Source organism: Thunnus thynnus, chromosome 18, assembly GCF_963924715.1.
Source record: "Thunnus thynnus chromosome 18, fThuThy2.1, whole genome shotgun sequence".
Taxonomy (NCBI): domain Eukaryota; kingdom Metazoa; phylum Chordata; class Actinopteri; order Scombriformes; family Scombridae; genus Thunnus; species Thunnus thynnus.
In genome coordinates, this window is record NC_089534.1 from 4,967,096 (window position 1) to 4,984,414 (window position 17,319).

Below are 17,319 nucleotides of genomic sequence, written 5' to 3' on the forward strand. Positions count from 1 at the left end.
CTCTCTCTCTTTTTTTTTTAAAGAAATATTTTTTTCTGATTCCAGCTTCTCAAACGTGAGTATTTTCTGGTTTATTTAGTCCTCTATGACAGTAAACTGAATATCTTTGCGTTGTGGACTGTTGGTTGTGACAAAACAAGACATTTGAGGACCAAACTTGTAAGGATTAAGTCATTTTCAGCTCGTCGTATTTGAGGATTTGTTGCTTTTCTTAGTCTTACATGACAGTAAACTGACTATCTTTGGATTTTGGACAAAACAAGTAATTTGATGACGTTATCTTGGGCTTTGGGAAACTGTGATCAGCATTTATTTGACTGTTTTCTGACATTTTATTGACCAAACAACTAATCAACTGATCAAGAAATGAATCAACACATGAATGGATAAGAAAAATAATAGTTAGTTGCAGCTCTACTTGTTATTTAGCTGAAAAATACATTTGGCATTTCTGTATCATGATTTCTTGTTACTTACTGGTAAGATATCAGCTGGATATTTAGATTGATCTGTAAGCCTCTTGTTACAACTTAAGCACATTTCAAGTTGTCTTTTATTTAATTGTCACAGACATCAAATGAAAGCTTTGATTAACACTTGGTCAGAGGTGGAAGAAGTACTCAGAGTAAAAGTACATAAGTATTAGCAGTAAAGTGTACTTAAAGTATTAAAGTAAAAGTAATGTGAATACTTTGAGTGTTTTATTCATTTTACATGTAAAGAAACGTCTCCAGACATGAAAACTGAACACATTCAGGAGTTTGGAGTCGTTTTAACTGGTCTTTAGCAGCCAGACTCCCCCTGCTGTTCATAAGAAGTGATGCAACAAGAACTCTGATCCTTCAATACAAGTAGAAATATTTCTGTAAACAGTGTAACCCCTGTGTGTGGACTTGTGTTTGTTTATGGTTCATGTGTTAATCAGATGTGTTACTGACAGATTTGTTCCTGCATCGCTTTGTTTTTGTTGTTTTTGTGTCTTGTTTCAGTTCCAGAGCTGGAGGATGACGATGCTGCGTTTGGTGGTGAGTTACAAACCTTCATCACAGTTTTCATTCTGTTACTCAGATTGGATCAAACACACTTTATTATCTAATATTGTCCAAAAAAAAGTGTCATTTTAATACGACATGAAAAACTAAAGGTGGAAGATGTGCAGAAGTTCTGTTTGCATACAAACACAGAGAAACATAGATGAAACAAAAATATATTAAATATCATTAAAACATTTTAAAAACATTAGAAAAAATAAGTGATAGAATTATTAAGAAGACATGAAATATGTCGTTACAGTGCACTAAAGCTACATCTACATGTGAAGATTCAAAAATGAATCAAAGAAAAACAGTAAATTACAAAAATGACGTCAACTTTACTTGTGTTTTTTTGTTATCTGTAAGAAAAATGTGTCTGAGTGGGAAGAAAAATCATGACACACTCAGTGTTGTATGTTTATTAAATCCTTAAAGACATCATAATATATTAATATCTTGTTTCTATTACATAAGATTATGAATTCAACTTTTTCTTCATCAAATAATGAAATAAAAATAGTTTCTTTGCAGATTCAGATGAAGAGATGGAAGCTCCAGATATCACTCCTCGTACCAAGAAGGGGAAGAGAAAATCCTCAGAGGAGCTCGACTTCTCTGGATCTTTAGGTTAATGCTGAGTTGAACTTTCTCTTTTTATCTGCCTTCATTTGTCCTGTTTTTATTTAGTAAAGTATATAAAGTGTGAGTTTTCCTTCTTTTGTGAATAATCCTCCGCTTTAAAAACTGTGATGTTTGAGCTGCAGACTGTTGATCGACTCATTTTAAAGTTGTTTTATTGATGGCTGCTCCTGCTCACAGGTTCAAAACAGACGAAGAAGAAGAAGGAGAAGGAGAAGAAGAAGAAGAAGAAGAAGAAGAAGAAAAAGAAGAAGAAAGGAAACAAAGACGCTGCTGTGTTTGCTTCTGAGGAGGAGGTGAGACGAAGAGAAACTGAAAAATTTAGAGTTTATTCCCGAGTGACTGCAACAACTGAAATAGTTGAAATGAAGACAACCTGAAATCTACCTGATGGCAGCAGGTTTAATGTAAAAAATATCTGACAGGAGGAAAACTTTCAGATAAGCAGGAGGAACAAACCTTGTATCTCCCTTTTTTGATGTTCTTTCGTTTTTTCCTTCAAACACAAACTTTGACACGAAATATAAAATACAATTTGTAAAAACACAAAACACATTCACTTGAATTCTTGCATTACCTGCCACCTTCTCAAAATAAGAAGAGAAATAGTCTTATAGACGGTCTGCCAGAACTTTCAATAATCATTTAAGACACGTGGACACTAAGAAGACTAAAGAAATATTTTGTCTTTATGTTTTGACACATTTTCTACTTGAACATCTGAAGTAATTCCCCAACAATACAACAGTTTGACTCCACACACTGAAATACTTTTTACACAGCTTGGAGGATGAGCTGCTCTTACTTTGGTTTAGATCATCTGTTGATTGTTGAAAAGTTAATCTGTTGATTATTTTGTCGATGAATCGATTAGTTGTGTGATCCAAAAAATGTCGATCCCTGTTTCCCAAAGACCAAGATGACGTCCTCAAATATCTCTCAAAACACAGTTGTAATAGTATAATAACTGTTCACTTAAGAATGTCCTGAACACTACATTACAGTGTGTTATAAAGCATTTATTAAATGTTGCACGTGAAACATCAGACTCTGATCATCACGTTTAAAAAAAAGGAAAAGATGAGAGAAACGTTTTTATTGAGTCGGCTGGATACCAGCAACATTTCATAACTTCTCCACACAGACAAAATCAGCTTCAAACACTCACTGCATAAATAAATTAGGGCTGAGAGATCAAATTAATATCACAATATTCATATTTTCCATCATTTGACAAATGTAGGTAAAAACAGAAATGACTTTCATTACGATGTTCCATCTGATTCCTAAAACCAGAGGCGGGACGTGATGCAGACGTCCTCTCCTTGTCTTTCTAACACTTCCTGTCCCCCCGCAGGCCTGAAGCAGATCAAGTGGGAGTCTCAGCGTGACGACTGGATCCAAGACCGCGACGTTAAGACGCTGCGCAGGAAGAAGACCATGTTCAACAAGAAGAAGATGTTGGGCCGAGCCAGGACAGGAAGCAAGATGTTCGGGAACAAGAAGAAGAAGAAGAAGAAGTAGCTGCTGTGTGTTGTTGTGGACTGTAACTGACGGACACCTTCACTCCTGTTTGGCCGCCCAGGCTTCGTGGTCTCTCTCTCGGATGCCGTAGACGCCCGCCCACTCGTTGGACTGGTAGTAAACTGGGAGGAAACAGAGCAGAAACTGGTTTTCAGATCCAGTCAGCTGATGAAAACTTAATGGGATCAAATGACGACATGATCTGAAGAGAAGCCATGTTTAGGTTTTTTTTGTAAAATTAAAAAGACTTTGGTATACAGGACATTATGTTGCTATGGTAACACGTTTTTGTCTGCAATTGAACACAGAAGCAACAGATTTTCTTGAATCTGCTTTAACTCTGTAATATTATTCATACTGCTTCTGTGTTATGAAGGTAAATATATCAACAGAAATTAAAGTTGTTGTTTTCTGATGCTGTTTCAGTTTGTTTACAGTAGAAATGTTTATAAATAACAGATAAACACGCCCATATTAGTTCTGACCAATGAAACACACTTAATCTGTTTCTGCTTATTTTAGATTTTTAAAAATCTTTATCATGTCAGGTTAAGTACGTACATGGTTCAGACATCAGGCAGCTGTTTTAACTGAAGGCTGAAAGGTCACTAATATATTTTTCATCAGTTTCCATCATAATTGTCAAGTATGATTCAAATTTGTTAGTCGTGTTCCCAAAATAAAACTGCACAAGTTTTAACTGTTGGAAATTGAATCCAAACAACACAATATGTTTTAATCTAATATTGATTTTTGAGAGTAAAAAACAAAAAGCTGATAATGTATTGGCTGATATTCTTTTAGTTTTTACATAAACACAAACTCTTTTTATTGCTTCTTTATGTCAGTTCTGTTCTTTCAGTAATTAACAGGTTTAAATTGTCTATTTGTGTTTTATTGTGTGACAGACAGACGCTGCTGTAGATCTATAATCAAATGATAAAACATTGGAGCAGTTATCAGCTGTTTTCCTTCCAGCTATCACTATGTAGAAATTATTAAGTTTAAAGTTTAAGCTTAAAATTCATGTTCAGCTAATTAACTCTTTGAACTGTTACTTAATAATTTCTACATATTGATAGCTGACTTCTTCATATTTGACAGTGGAGATGTTGTGCGTCATTGTCGTCTCCTCAAAATAAGGTCGCAGTGAGTGAGGACGTCCCTTTTGGTGAATTAAATTCCTCCGTCCTCGCTGGGAGGAGCTGAGACGTGAGTGAGGGAAGCGAGGAGCCACGTTAGCCAAATGAAAAACATCCAGTAACTTTTAAAACTGCTCCTCTACCTGGAATGAATCAGCTCTTGATAAGCCCTCCCTCTTCTTCCTGCTCTCAAACACAACAAGTTCAACTCTGTGCTCATATTTCCTTGTTCCCTCCCCTTCACATCTACAGTTTTACTGCGGAAACGTGTTGTTGAGATCAGAGCTGAAACTTGTGTCACTTCTCAGGAAGTGAAACTCAGACAGTCGTTGCTGCTGAGAGCTGAAATGGCGCAGAAAGGAGCTGAGCTGGACCGAGAAACCTTCTCTTGTTCGATCTGTCTGGATCTACTGAAGGATCCGGTGACTATTCCCTGTGGACACAGCTACTGCATGAGCTGTATTAAAGGATACTGGGATGGAGACAATCAGAGGAAAATCTACAGGTGCCCTCAGTGCAGACAGACCTTCGCACCGAGGCCTGTCCTGATGAAAAGCACCATGTTAGCAGCTTTAGTGGAGCAGCTGAAGAAGACTGGACTCCAAGCTGCTCCTGCTGATCACTGCTATGCTGGACCTGAAGATGTGGCCTGTGATTTCTGCACTTGGAGGAAGCTGAAAGCCCTCAAGTCCTGTCTGGTGTGTCTGGCTTCTTACTGTGAGAAACACCTCCAGACTCACTTTGAATCAACTACATTTAAAAAACACAAGCTGGTCGACCCCTCCAAGAAGCTCCAGGAGAACATCTGCTCTCGTCATGATGAGGTGATGAAGATGTTCTGCCGTACTGATCAGCAGAGTATCTGTTATCTCTGCACTATGGATGAACATAAAGGCCACGTCACAGTCTCAGCTGCAGAAGAAAGGACTGAGAGGCAGAGAGAGCTCGAGGTGAGTCGACAAAACATCCAGCAGAGAATCCAGGACAGAGAGAAAGATGTGAAGCTGCTTCAACAGAAGATGAAGGCCGTCAGTCGCTCTGCTGATAAAGCAGTGGAGGACAGTGAGAAGATCTTCACTGAGCTGATCCGTCTCATCCAGAAAAGAAGCTCTGATGTGAAGCAGCAGATCAGATCCCAGCAGGAAACTGAAGTGAGTCGAGTCAAAGAGCTTCAGGAGAAGCTGGAGCAGGAGATCACTGAGCTGAAGAGGAAAGACGCTGAACTGAAGCAGCTCTTACACACAGAGGATCACATCCAGTTTCTACACAACTACCCCTCACTGTCACAACTCAGTGCATCTACAGACTCATCCAGCATCAATATCCGTCCTCTGAGATACTTTGAGGATGTGACAGCAGCTGTGTCAGAGCTCAGAGATCAACTACAGGACATCCTGAGGCAGAAATGGACAAACATCTCACTGACAGTGACTGAAGTGAACATTTTACTGCCACAACCAGAACCCAAGACCAGAGCTGAGTTCTTAAAATATTCACGTGAAATCACACTGGATCCAAACACATCATACACAAATCTGTTATTATCTGAGGGGAACAGAAAAGCAACATACAAGAGTCACCAAACGATAGCATCATTCATGAGTCAACAACAGTCTTATTCTAGTCACCCAGACAGATTCACTGGATATCGTCAGGTCCTGAGTAGAGAGAGTCTGACTGGACGTTGTTACTGGGAGGTGGAGTGGAGAGGGGGAGTTGATGTAGCAGTCGCATACAAGAATATCAGCAGAGCAGGAAACTCTGATGAATGTGTATTTGGACGTAATAACAAATCTTGGTCTTTATATTGTAACACTAACAGTTATACATTTTGGTTCAACAAAATCCAAACTCCCGTCTCAGGTCCTCGTTCCTCCAGAGTAGGAGTGTACCTGGATCACAGAGCAGGTATTCTGTCCTTCTACAGCGTCTCTGAAACCATGACTCTCCTCCACAGAGTCCAGACCACATTCACTCAGCCTCTCTATGCTGGACTTTGGATTTCTATTGAGGCCACAGCTGAGTTGTGTAAACTCAAATAGACTGAAGTCATTTCAGACTTCATGTGTCAGATTCTGTTGTAATTCTTCATGTTTTTGTCTCCATTGTTTCTGAGAGCTCGTTGCTGTGGTGTTTCTGAACTGCACAGAGATCAGCTGTCAATCAAACTGGGATTGTCAACTTTTTTTTTTTCTTTTCATTTGTTCTGTTGATGTTTTGAGTTCCTTTAAAATTCACTTTTTCCTGTGTGTTTTTATCCATGGAGGCTATCACTGCTCATGATGATGTTTTTAATCTTCACTGATGTTTCTTCAGATGAAAATGTGAACTTCTCTTTGTTCTAAATGTTAGTTTCATGTTTGTATTGATGTATTTGTGTGCTGTTGTTTCTCTTCCACTTCAGCGTCTTAAACAGAGAAAACAGCAGAACTTCCTTCATCATAGATATTTTGTTCTCATCACTTTGTAAATTGATAAAGAAATGTACAATCAAAGTGTAATTATCATGATAATAATCATTTATTATGTTCTTGTACATAGCTGACATTCTGGGTTAAACTAAGTGATTGTGTGGATGAAGTGAATCTGTACATGAAATCATTGAACTAGAGTCATTAAATAGACTTTACTGATTGGATGTAATCTGAAACTTTACATAATCAATAAACAAAGATGTTTTTTTTCAACAGTGAGCAAAGTATTTTCTTCTGTCTTCATCTCAGGATCTCATTCAAAGCTTGTGGAGAAAATGTGAAACTAAAATGAAAGTTTATTTGAGGCAGTTTTCCTCCTGAAACACCACAAAGTACAGAGTTCATGTTCAGAGCAGACAAACGTTTGTCAGTCAGTCTCTGTACTTTCAGCTTTCTTCACTAAAGTATTTAATGCTTTCTAGGTGGAGCTAATTTAACACCTTATACTGTTGAATAGTCTAATCTATAACAATACATATATAACAAACTGATCAAATGTTTTACGTGCAAAATATGATATAACAGTATTATTAATATTAATAAATATAATAACAATATTTCTCTAGAGGTGCAGTAAACTACTAAAATGTACAAGTGAGGTTGCAGGTTAATTTGGTACATCATGTATTGAGCCAATTATTTATTTCCTGTCACATTTATCAACATAAATAGGATAGGATTAAAATCTCATTTTTTAAAAGATGGACTGATTGAAAGAGTAGAGCTGTTGCAGATTTTAAGATTAATAAAATAATATGATTATAATATGTGCACATAACAATGCACATAATATAATTAAATGCTGTAATGTAATGTTTGAGCGCCACCTTCAGGTAAATCAGTGTCACTTAGAAAAAAATGGATTGTCATGTATAAATAAACCTTTTCCTCTTAACTTTTTTTTCAGGTAAATCCAGACATAAAGCGAGAGATTTAAGATGAAGGATAAATATCTTCATCTTACCTTCCAGAATCGATGGAAACCTCCTGTTCATGGTGCTCCTGAAATCTGCAGGAGCAGGAAATAAAACAAGACTTTTTAGTGTTCAAATAATATCAGAGTCCCAAAGAGTACGGGAGCCAAAAAGTGACACAGGAAATTAATGACTGATTAAAAATACGTATAGACATTTAAATTTTGTCAAAAAAAAAAGAATAAATTAGTAAATGTGTAAATTATTTTTATAATTTTCATACCTATTCCGTATTTATTATGTAGAAATAAATAAATGTGCATGAAAGGAAATGTATTAATTCATTATTAATTAATATTTAAAAAGTAGGAATAAAGAAATATATTAAAAAATGAAGAAATACAGAAAAAATGTATTTATTTATTACTGTAAATTTTTAGTAATTCTCTTTTAGCAAATTTTAGATTTTTTAAATTTATTTTTAATCTATCATGGTCATTTATTTATTTACTGTGACACTCTTGGGCCCCCATAAGAGAGCAGGAGCTGGTTTTTTGGGGGGGGCGGTGGGGGGTGGGGGGGTAAGTCTACAGGAATTTGACAGATTTTAAGATGCGTGGCTAATTAAACCAAACAATAAGGCTACATGCAGTTAGCTTTCTCATAACAACTTACTATTAGCCTGAAAACATACCAGCAGAGAAGAGGAGACTGCGGGAAAAGCAGTTTGGGGGAAAAAAAAAACACTTTTCTGCAAATGTATGCATATTGAACAGGTGTGTTTTGTTAAATTACTCTTATTGGCTTTTTAGTCTTGCTGAGGTTTTATTGAATATAGTTGTTGTCAACTCGACAAAAAGTTCTGATAAAAGAACACTTTAAAAAGACTCCAGGTTCTTATTTATTTAGAACAGCTACCAGTTCAGAACCAGGGTTCGTTGGGCGTCCTCAGTAATGTAACAGTTCACAATTCAATTCATTGTTAAGTATGTTTCCATCAGTAAAACAAGTCATGTTAGTCATGTTATACTCACCACTCAGCTGTTTTACATTTCTCTTTTTAAACACCAATACTGTTCTCATTCACTAATAATTTTAAAGCAGCTATAACCTATGTTTGTTATAATATTAATGTCTGAGCTGTCAGTGTGTAATGTGTTGGTTGTGGCTCGTAGTGGTGAACCTACAGTGACTCTGCAGCTCCTCTCGGCTTTACGGAGCTTTATAAGTGACTTTCAGCTTCTTGTTTATCTGTCTGGCTGCAATTTTACTGTTTCGGTTCACTCTCAGCGCTCTCATAGCGTCGTTTTCAGAGAAAAAGCTGTAAAAAGCCGCTGTACACTACCTGCTCAGCACCAAACGACAAATAGACACAGTTAGCTGTAGACTAGCTGGTGAACATAGTGGAGCATTTAGCAGCTTAAAGAGCCAGATATTTCCCTCAGGAGTTCCTAGAGAGCAGAAACAGAGCTAAAAGAGAGTGAATATTGGACTTTCATCCACCAAGTGGACAGAAACACGACTTCAAATGAATGATAATGTTGCTCCGTAACTGCTGGATGTGGAAATCAACTGTTTTCAATGTTCACAACTTGTTTCTGTTGCCCCCTAATGGCCAAAAAAGGATTTAATTCATAAAAACAGTATTTCTGTTAAAGAAAAGCAGCTGATTAGTGACTGTTGTTTTCATTAACCGGGGAATTAGGAATGATGGCCCGTTTCAAATAAAACCCTGGTTCTCTCTGGAGTTGAGGTAAATAAAGGTCACTATCTGAGGGCTCTTCAGAGTGATGATTCGTTAACAGTATGTAACTGATACCTTGACTGTTGTTCATCTTGTGAAACAGACCGTAGGCCCCGAAGACACCCAGCAGCTCCAGAACGATCACTCCCTTCATGAGTTTCTTGGCCAGCGGTTCCAGAGGTTTGGGAGGCATCTGATGAGAGATCAACACATACAAACACAACTTTATTCACACTAACATGGGATACAAGAAGAGTTTGCAACAATTTAATAGAGTAGTCCATCAACAGGAAATTAATCGCCAACTATTTTGACAACTGAACAATTGTTTTCATTTTTTAAGAAAAAATGTAAAAATTCGCTATTTTCAGCTTCTCAAATGTGAATATTTTCTGGTTTCTGGTGACAGTAAACTGAATATCTTCAGGTTGTGGACAAAAGAAGATATTTGAGGACGTCATCTTGATCTTTGGGAAACACTGATTGACATTTTGCACCATTTTCTGACATTTTACAGTCCAAACAACTAATCGATTAATTAATTAAGAAAATAATCATTCCTTGCATCCCTACATTTAACCCATGTAAAACACCTTGTAACTTTAACAAAAGAGTTCACTATTATTATTATCATTATTTGTCCTGCAACCATCAACAAAATACTGATTAACAGTAATCGTTTCCAGGTTATTGAGCACAACAGCATGAATTTACAGGTAAATCTGAGGTACTTGTACTTAACTTGATGCTACTTTATTCTTCCACTCCACTACATTTCAGAGGGAAATATTGTACTTTCTACTCCACTACATTTATTTGACAGCTTTAGTTTCTTTTCAGATGAAGATTTGACACAATGGATAATATAACAAGCTTTTAAAATACAACACATTGTTAAAGATGAAACCAGTGGTTTCCAACCTTTTTGGCTTTTGACGTCTTACAAAAAGCAGTGTGTAGTCGGGGTCACATTTCACATGTCTATGAGTTGTTAACAGCTCCACCAAATAGTGATTTTTCCCTCTAAACTTCTCACATGCTTTCATTTCAATAAATGTTCAAATGATCCAATATTTCAGCAAAAATCAAAGATTAGAGAAAAAGTCAAAAAACTGAAAACAGATTTGTGTATCAGAACTTTGTTTTATCTTCTTTCCTCTCCCATTAATCATCTCACGACCCCTCAGATTTATCTGCTGACCCTTCGGAGGGGCCCCGACCCCTAGGTTGGGAACCACTGGACTAAACTAGCTAACTGTATATAAAGTAGTGTAAACTAGCTCCACCTCCAGCAGCTACAACAGTAACATGCTGCTCTAACACTGATTCTTCACTATTAATAATCTAATGATGTCATATATTATAATATATCAGTCAGAGGGACCAAACCACTACTTTTACTGCAATACTTTAACTACATCAAGCTCATAATACTTATGTACTTCTACTGTAGTAGGATTTTTCATGCAGGACTTTTACTTGTAATGGAGTATTTTTACATTGCTGTATTGGTACTTTTACTGAAGTAAAGGATCTGAATACTTCTTCCACCACTGGAGTTAAGTAATGTTGAATAATAAGCAGATAAATAGTGACTGTTGACTAAAAGTCCCTTTAAACATTATACACTGCAACAGTTTTATCCTTCATGAATAAACTGACAACTAAGTTAAGGTGTAACGTCTCTTTAACCTCCTCTTTCCATCCTCCTCTTGTAAGATAAACTTACCGTTACATTCGCGGTAGATAAAATAACTTGGTGTCTCTTAAAAAAGCAAAAACAAACAGTAAAAGTTGATCAAAATAACGTGAACTCTCATAGGAGCGCTCCTCTGTCCTTGTGTTGTACAACCGAAGCTAACAGCTAACAGGCTGCTACTTCCTCTGTACGGAAGCTCGGTTGGTACAAACAGTAGCGACTTTTGGTCTAATGCCGTTACTGAAAGGACTTCTTACCCACCTATGCTTGTTACATACTACTACTGCTAATAATAATAATAATAATAATAATAATAATAATAATAATAATAATAATAATAATAATAATAATAATAATAATAATTGTTATAATTTCCAATTAAAATGTTACTTAATTTGATGATACCCTTTTGTAAATGATCATTTTACCCACATTAATATCTTTATTAGGTCGGTCATTATGATGATTATTCTATTATTTTCATGATCAATTAATCTGGTTTTCTTAATTCATCAATTAATTGTGGAGTTCACAAAATTTGAAAAAAAAGAAGATGTAACAACTATCTATGACAGAGCCAAAGCTGACATATTTATGTCTTCTTTTGTCATCCTACAGTAAAAAAACAAAATAAAACAAAGATGTTAAGTTTGATGGCATGTAAAATTAAGGAAACATGCAACTGTTCACATTTCAGTAGCTGGAACCAGTGAATTTCTGGCATTTTTGCTATGAAAAAGACATTAATCAATCAAAAATATTTGTTGATCAAGTCGATAGACTAATCATTTCAGCTCCAATCGTAACTTTAAGGCTTCATTTAAATGCAGATTTAGTTAGCAATATACTACTGCTTTTTAAAAATGTATTAATATATCAGTTGATTGTAATGAACACTGAGAAATCTGTAATTATTCCAGAAGTCTTCTCCTGGCTTTTTAATATGGCAACTGACACAAAATGAATGAATACAAGCTGTGATTTACATAGTCAGGGAATATATTCATTTAATTAACCAATTAACCCATTCATACTTCAATACTTATACACACATGAAGGCTCATTGCTTTTTTCAAATGCCTTTAAAGAAATATTGTCTCCTTATCTGTGAAAAGATGAAAAACTGTATGTTTATCAATGACGTCTGTTAAAGCAAATCATCATTAAAATCTACTTAAAGAACACATGTAGTTCGATTGCTTTGTTTTTCAGACATACTGGTGCTTTCCTTTCTCTTGATTCAATGCCTTTATATATAATATTTTATCAGAAATCATTTTGTTTTTAAAATATCCTGCAGAAATATCTTCAAACTGGTGTATCATTTGTTTTGACGATGTCTCTCATATCTGTCAACTGCTACAGGCAGCTTTATTATTTTGTTTCTATTTTATGTCAATAAATACAGAAACCAGGTTCAGAATTATGATTTAATTCAGCTGCAGTTGCAGGATCTCACCAGCAGGTGTCAGTGTTGCTTTAATGTGCAACAAAACAAAGTCAACTGTAGATTTCAGGTGAGGAAAGTTCATGTAGGTAAATGATAAAGATTCACCTGAGAAACGTCTGCAGGTAAAAGACAGAGAGTAGAATTATTCATGGGAAAAACAGCAAAGATTCTCATTTAAAAACTGCGTTCATTATTCACATTTATTCATAAAACATCCAAAGGAAAAGTGATAGATTCTTTTGTTATTTGCTTTTTTTTTTTTTACAGAGAAACCTTCATCGCTTCAAGCTGATTTTTTCCCCTCTTCTTCATCTCTTCCTCATTTGTGACTCCGTATTCTCACAGGTGAGTGAACACCTGCTGCAGGTTCGATTAAACGGACAGTCTCAGGTCTGCGGGACTCTGCTGTTCCCTCAGGACGTGCAGCAGACTTCCAGCTGTGCTCGTCTCAAATGAGAGACAATATTTGTTCAGCTGAGTCACAAACACATCAGGTTACAGCAGCACACTGAAGTTGGTTGGAGGCAGAAATAATCTGAATACATTTGTTTTTCTCAACAGAAATTTAGCTCATTCCTATATGGAGCTATTATCTGTGCCTCATTCCTGTGTGTGTGATGGAACATTTTGAGATCATGTATATACTTGTGCATACATCATATGCATTTTTTAGTTAGATCCTTTACTTCCCTGCATTTATATATTTATAACACCCAGTATTCTGTACATAATGTTAGTAACTGTGCTCTTTTTTTTGCAGTTCTGCTTCATCCTTTATTTTTAGCACATTTTAAATGAGCTACTCTTTAATTACTTGTGTAGATTTTTGCTCCAGGACCGTCTCAAATATTTCAGCCCTCTTTCTGCTGCCTGACAGTCTTGCTCGACTCATTGAGCTACACTGAACCACAAAAAGGAGAAAATATTTTAGGTTGTTTGACGTCCACAAAGGGAGGACAAGTCGTATGTGTGCAGAGAGCATGGTGGTCCGACTCCTCTCGTCCCCCTCACCTCGGCTGTGTGTACCGTCTGTCCTGTCGTCCTTTCAGATTCAGCAGCAGGTAAACACGCACTGTCAGACCACAAACAGTAACCCTGCAGCCGCCAGGAGAAGGAGGAGGAGAAGGAGGAGGAGGAGGAGGAGGAGGAGGAGGAGGAGGAGGAGGAGGAAGACCCCGGACAGCCCCCACTCTGCTTGTTTCTACAAGGATTTACCAGCATGCATTTCTTGTTCCCTAATGCACAGGTGTCCATATGAACACTGGAAGAGGTTTCACTTGCTGTAATCATTCCTCCTGGCCATGAAAGGATAAGGCTGGTGATTTTCTATATTTTTTTTCTTGTCAACAAATCTCATATTTGGAGCCAAAGCAACAATGAATTGATCTACTAACAAGTATTGTGTGTGTATCCAAAGTCCGATATATCTTATTCTTCTGTGCTGTAGACCTCTGTTGTTGTCCAAAAACTATTAAAAACACATCAGTGAGTCACAACGCTGCACTGGGTGACATGTTCCTTCATTATGAAGAGTTTGGTCACGTTAGTTTGTTTAGAAACGGCTCCAAAGACGAATAACAGCGATCACATTTTCAGTCTCCAGAGAGTAGTTCTGTGTAATGCAGGGACCACTGAACATGTGCAGAAATACTGCTCTGTTAACAGTTTACAGCTACACATCACAACCTCTTGACTTTGTGCTGAAGTTCTTTGAGAAATTTACAATTTAGTGCAAAGTCAAGAGGTTGTAATATGTAGCACAACAAGCTAGTGAAGCTGTAAACAGAACCGTGTTCCTGCACATGCTCAGTGGCATCTGTCTTACACAGAACTACTCTCTGGAGAATGAAAACGTGATCGCTGTTATTAGTCTTTGGAGCCGTTTCTAAACAAACTAACGCGACCAAACTCAGGTGCGGCCTGTGGAATATAGGCTACATTGGTCGCAGAGGGCACCAAATGAATGGGATGTGTTTTTTTTTTCTCATTGACAGGTTCGCTTGTTTACAGCATTTGGAAATACTTGTTCTCCCTTTGTAACATTTTTTCCGACAGACTTGTACGGGTTTTCATCTAGTTTGATTTTCAGAGCCTTACTGGTCGGTCAGCTTTTGCCCGACAGCCATCAAACTTCATGTGCTACCTCAGGTACTAACAATGAATGGCGCCCTGAACCCAACTTGCCTTTTTGCCTGGAGGACTGGGAAGACTTTGTCTGGGCTGGAGGTACCATTATTGTACTTTTTGGGGGGCTCCAATCTAAAATCTCACCTAGGGCACCAACATAGTCAGGGCCGGCCCTGCCCAAACTCTTCATAATGAAGGATCATGTCACCAGTGTGGCTCACTGACGTGTTTTTAATAGTTTGTGGTCAACAGCTGAAGTCTACAGCACAGAGGAATAAGATATATCAGGCTTTGGATACACACACAATACTTGTTAGTAGATCAGTTCATTGTTGGTTTGTCTCTGCACATGAGATTTGTTGACAATAAGAAAAATATAGAGAAGAGATCCCTTCCTACTTTGATGTTGGACAAAATCCACAGTCCTCATTTTGTGCAGAAATATATTCCAGAGCTCAGCTGCAGCAGCGAGACTCCTCACTGGTACCAAGAAGAGAGACCATCTGCCCAGTAGCGGCAACTCTCTTCTCTGGTTACCAGTCAGACACAGAATTGATCTGAAGATTATTTTATTTGTTTTTAAAGCGCTGCATGAACTGGCACCAGCTTATTTTTCTGAACTCTTCATTCTTCCAGTTAAAATCCAGAAGTGATCAGGCTTTTTCCACCGTCGGCCCTAAAGGGTGGAAGATTTTGCCTCTCGTTATTAGATCTTCCCCCTCCTCTTAAGACCCCTCTCTTTGTCGTTATGAAGACATCACTCTCTTTTTATTACTTGTTTGTTCTGATATAATTTTATCTAAATGTTATTTATTCTATTCTAAATTTTTATTCATTTTCTTTTGAGTCTCATAATTATGTGATTTTATTTGACTGTGACTCTGTGTGCTGTGACTTGAAGCTGCAGTCGTCTCTGTTGAGCTGCAGTGGAAGGATTGTAACAAAAAGAAGGAAATTTGCACTAAAAAGACTTCAACTCTGGAAATGATCCATTTGATTTGATTAATTTGGACAATTAAAACATTGAAATACATGTTTGCACAAAAGAAGGACTGTGGATTTTGTCTCCTTTGACCTTGGAAACGGCGAGATCACAGAAAATACTCTTACCCCGAGGTCCTTTCAGTCCTATAACATGATATTATACAGTTTATTTTTTGGAGGAAGAGTTGTAATTTAGGTTTTTTGTGAATATTATTTTGGGATCTTTTGAATATTATTTTAAGACAGACTTGAAAAATTGTGAATTAATCCTTTCAGACTGACTTATACTCATATTTTGTGTCACAGCTATCCTAATAATATATTATGTATTATTTATTATTGCATGATATAGCTGATTACTTCACTTGTTCTATAATATGATTTGTATATTTGCTTATTGTCATCTAATAATTATTGGTCTCTTCTTACTTTACTGTTTATTGTTTAATCTGTAGCTACATTCATTCTTTACTGTCTGTAATACATGTTACTGTACTGATATATTTCATATTTTTCATATTGTTCGTGATTGTTGTCTGTGAGTATGTATAATGATTGTTTTGTGACAGTTTTATGGTGGTCTTGTGTGTTTGTTTCCTGCTCTCAGGTCTTGATCTCAGTGAGATTTCCTGAATAAATAAAGCTTAACTAAACTAACTGAACCAACTGCTTATTGTGTGCAATGACAATAAAGTTGAGTCCAAGCTAATCTGAAGGCCATAACTCTAAAAAAACAAACAAAACAAAACAAAACAAAACAAAACAAACAAACAAAAAAATATTGTATTTGTATTTTTACTCTCAAAATTATGCTCTGAATCACTTTAAGAGAATATAGAAGGTATACTACTAATACCACTACTGCTAATAATATACTAATAATACTCATAATAAACTTTATATAGCACCTTTTAAAGCAGAGTTACAAAAATGCTTTACAAGAAAAACAAAAATTAAAATTCTTCAGCACCCCAATTTAATGAAATCTAGCAATTAAATGAATAGAAAATAAAATAGAATAAAATCCAAAATATAACAAAATAAAAACTTTAAAAACAAACAAACAACAATAAATAAATAAATAAAAATAAATAAAAACATATGCTTTGATTAATTGAAGTATTTTTTTTTTAAAGATGTTACTGATTCTGCAGCCTCAGTAATAATAATAATAATAACAATAATAACATATATGTTATTATTATTATTATTATTATTATTATTATAAAGGCCTTATAAATAATAATAAACATAATAATAGCTCAAACTAATGATAACAATATGATAATGATACAATATAAGAAAAATAGTAATAATGATAATAACATGTCAAATAAATAATACTTATATAGCAATCATCATCATCATTATCATCATCATCATCATAATCATAGTAATAGCAACAATTATTATGATGCTGGTTCAAGTAAATAAAGTAATTAAATAAATTAATTAATTAATTAATAATAATAATAATAATAATAATAATAATAATGACGCAAACAAACAAAAGTAATAATCTACATGTGGTGTAACGTGAAGTATGAAGTCACCTGAGTGACGTCACGCTGGACAGGTACGGACATTA

General features: G+C 36.0%; 2 protein-coding genes and 1 long non-coding RNA gene across 3 annotated transcripts; 2 read left to right on the forward strand and 1 right to left on the reverse strand.

The window, feature by feature from the left end:
* Positions 1 to 709: 709 nt before the first annotated feature.
* On the forward strand, positions 710 to 3,612 carry LOC137169322 (uncharacterized). Its single transcript, XR_010924439.1, has 4 exons — positions 710 to 1,025; positions 1,566 to 1,661; positions 1,854 to 1,969; positions 3,031 to 3,612. It is a non-coding gene; the product is annotated as an uncharacterized lncRNA (long non-coding RNA).
* LOC137169321 (protein CEBPZOS-like) lies at positions 3,117 to 11,362 on the reverse strand. The gene is made up of 4 exons (XM_067572412.1): positions 11,201 to 11,362; positions 9,547 to 9,664; positions 7,778 to 7,822; positions 3,117 to 3,319 (listed from the first exon to the last, which is right to left on the reverse strand). The coding sequence occupies exons 2-4, from the start codon at positions 9,662 to 9,664 to the stop codon at positions 3,237 to 3,239; spliced, it is 246 nt and encodes an 81-aa protein (XP_067428513.1). The 5' UTR covers positions 11,201 to 11,362; the 3' UTR covers positions 3,117 to 3,236.
* LOC137169320 (tripartite motif-containing protein 16-like) lies at positions 4,617 to 7,053 on the forward strand. The gene has a single exon (XM_067572411.1). The coding sequence runs from the start codon at positions 4,687 to 4,689 to the stop codon at positions 6,379 to 6,381; it is 1,695 nt and encodes a 564-aa protein (XP_067428512.1). The 5' UTR covers positions 4,617 to 4,686; the 3' UTR covers positions 6,382 to 7,053.
* Positions 11,363 to 17,319: the final 5,957 nt, after the last annotated feature.

Coding starts and splice junctions, on each gene's coding strand:
- LOC137169321 (XM_067572412.1), bottom strand. CDS start 9,664: ATGCCTCCCAAACCTCTGGAACCGCTGGCCAAGAAACTCATGAAGGGA. Junction 7,823..9,546: donor CAAGATGAACAACAGTCAAG/GTATCAGTTACA, acceptor CTGCTCCTGCAG/ATTTCAGGAGCACCATGAAC. Junction 3,320..7,777: donor GTTTCCATCGATTCTGGAAG/GTAAGATGAAGA, acceptor GTTTCCTCCCAG/TTTACTACCAGTCCAACGAG.
- LOC137169320 (XM_067572411.1), top strand. CDS start 4,687: ATGGCGCAGAAAGGAGCTGAGCTGGACCGAGAAACCTTCTCTTGTTCG.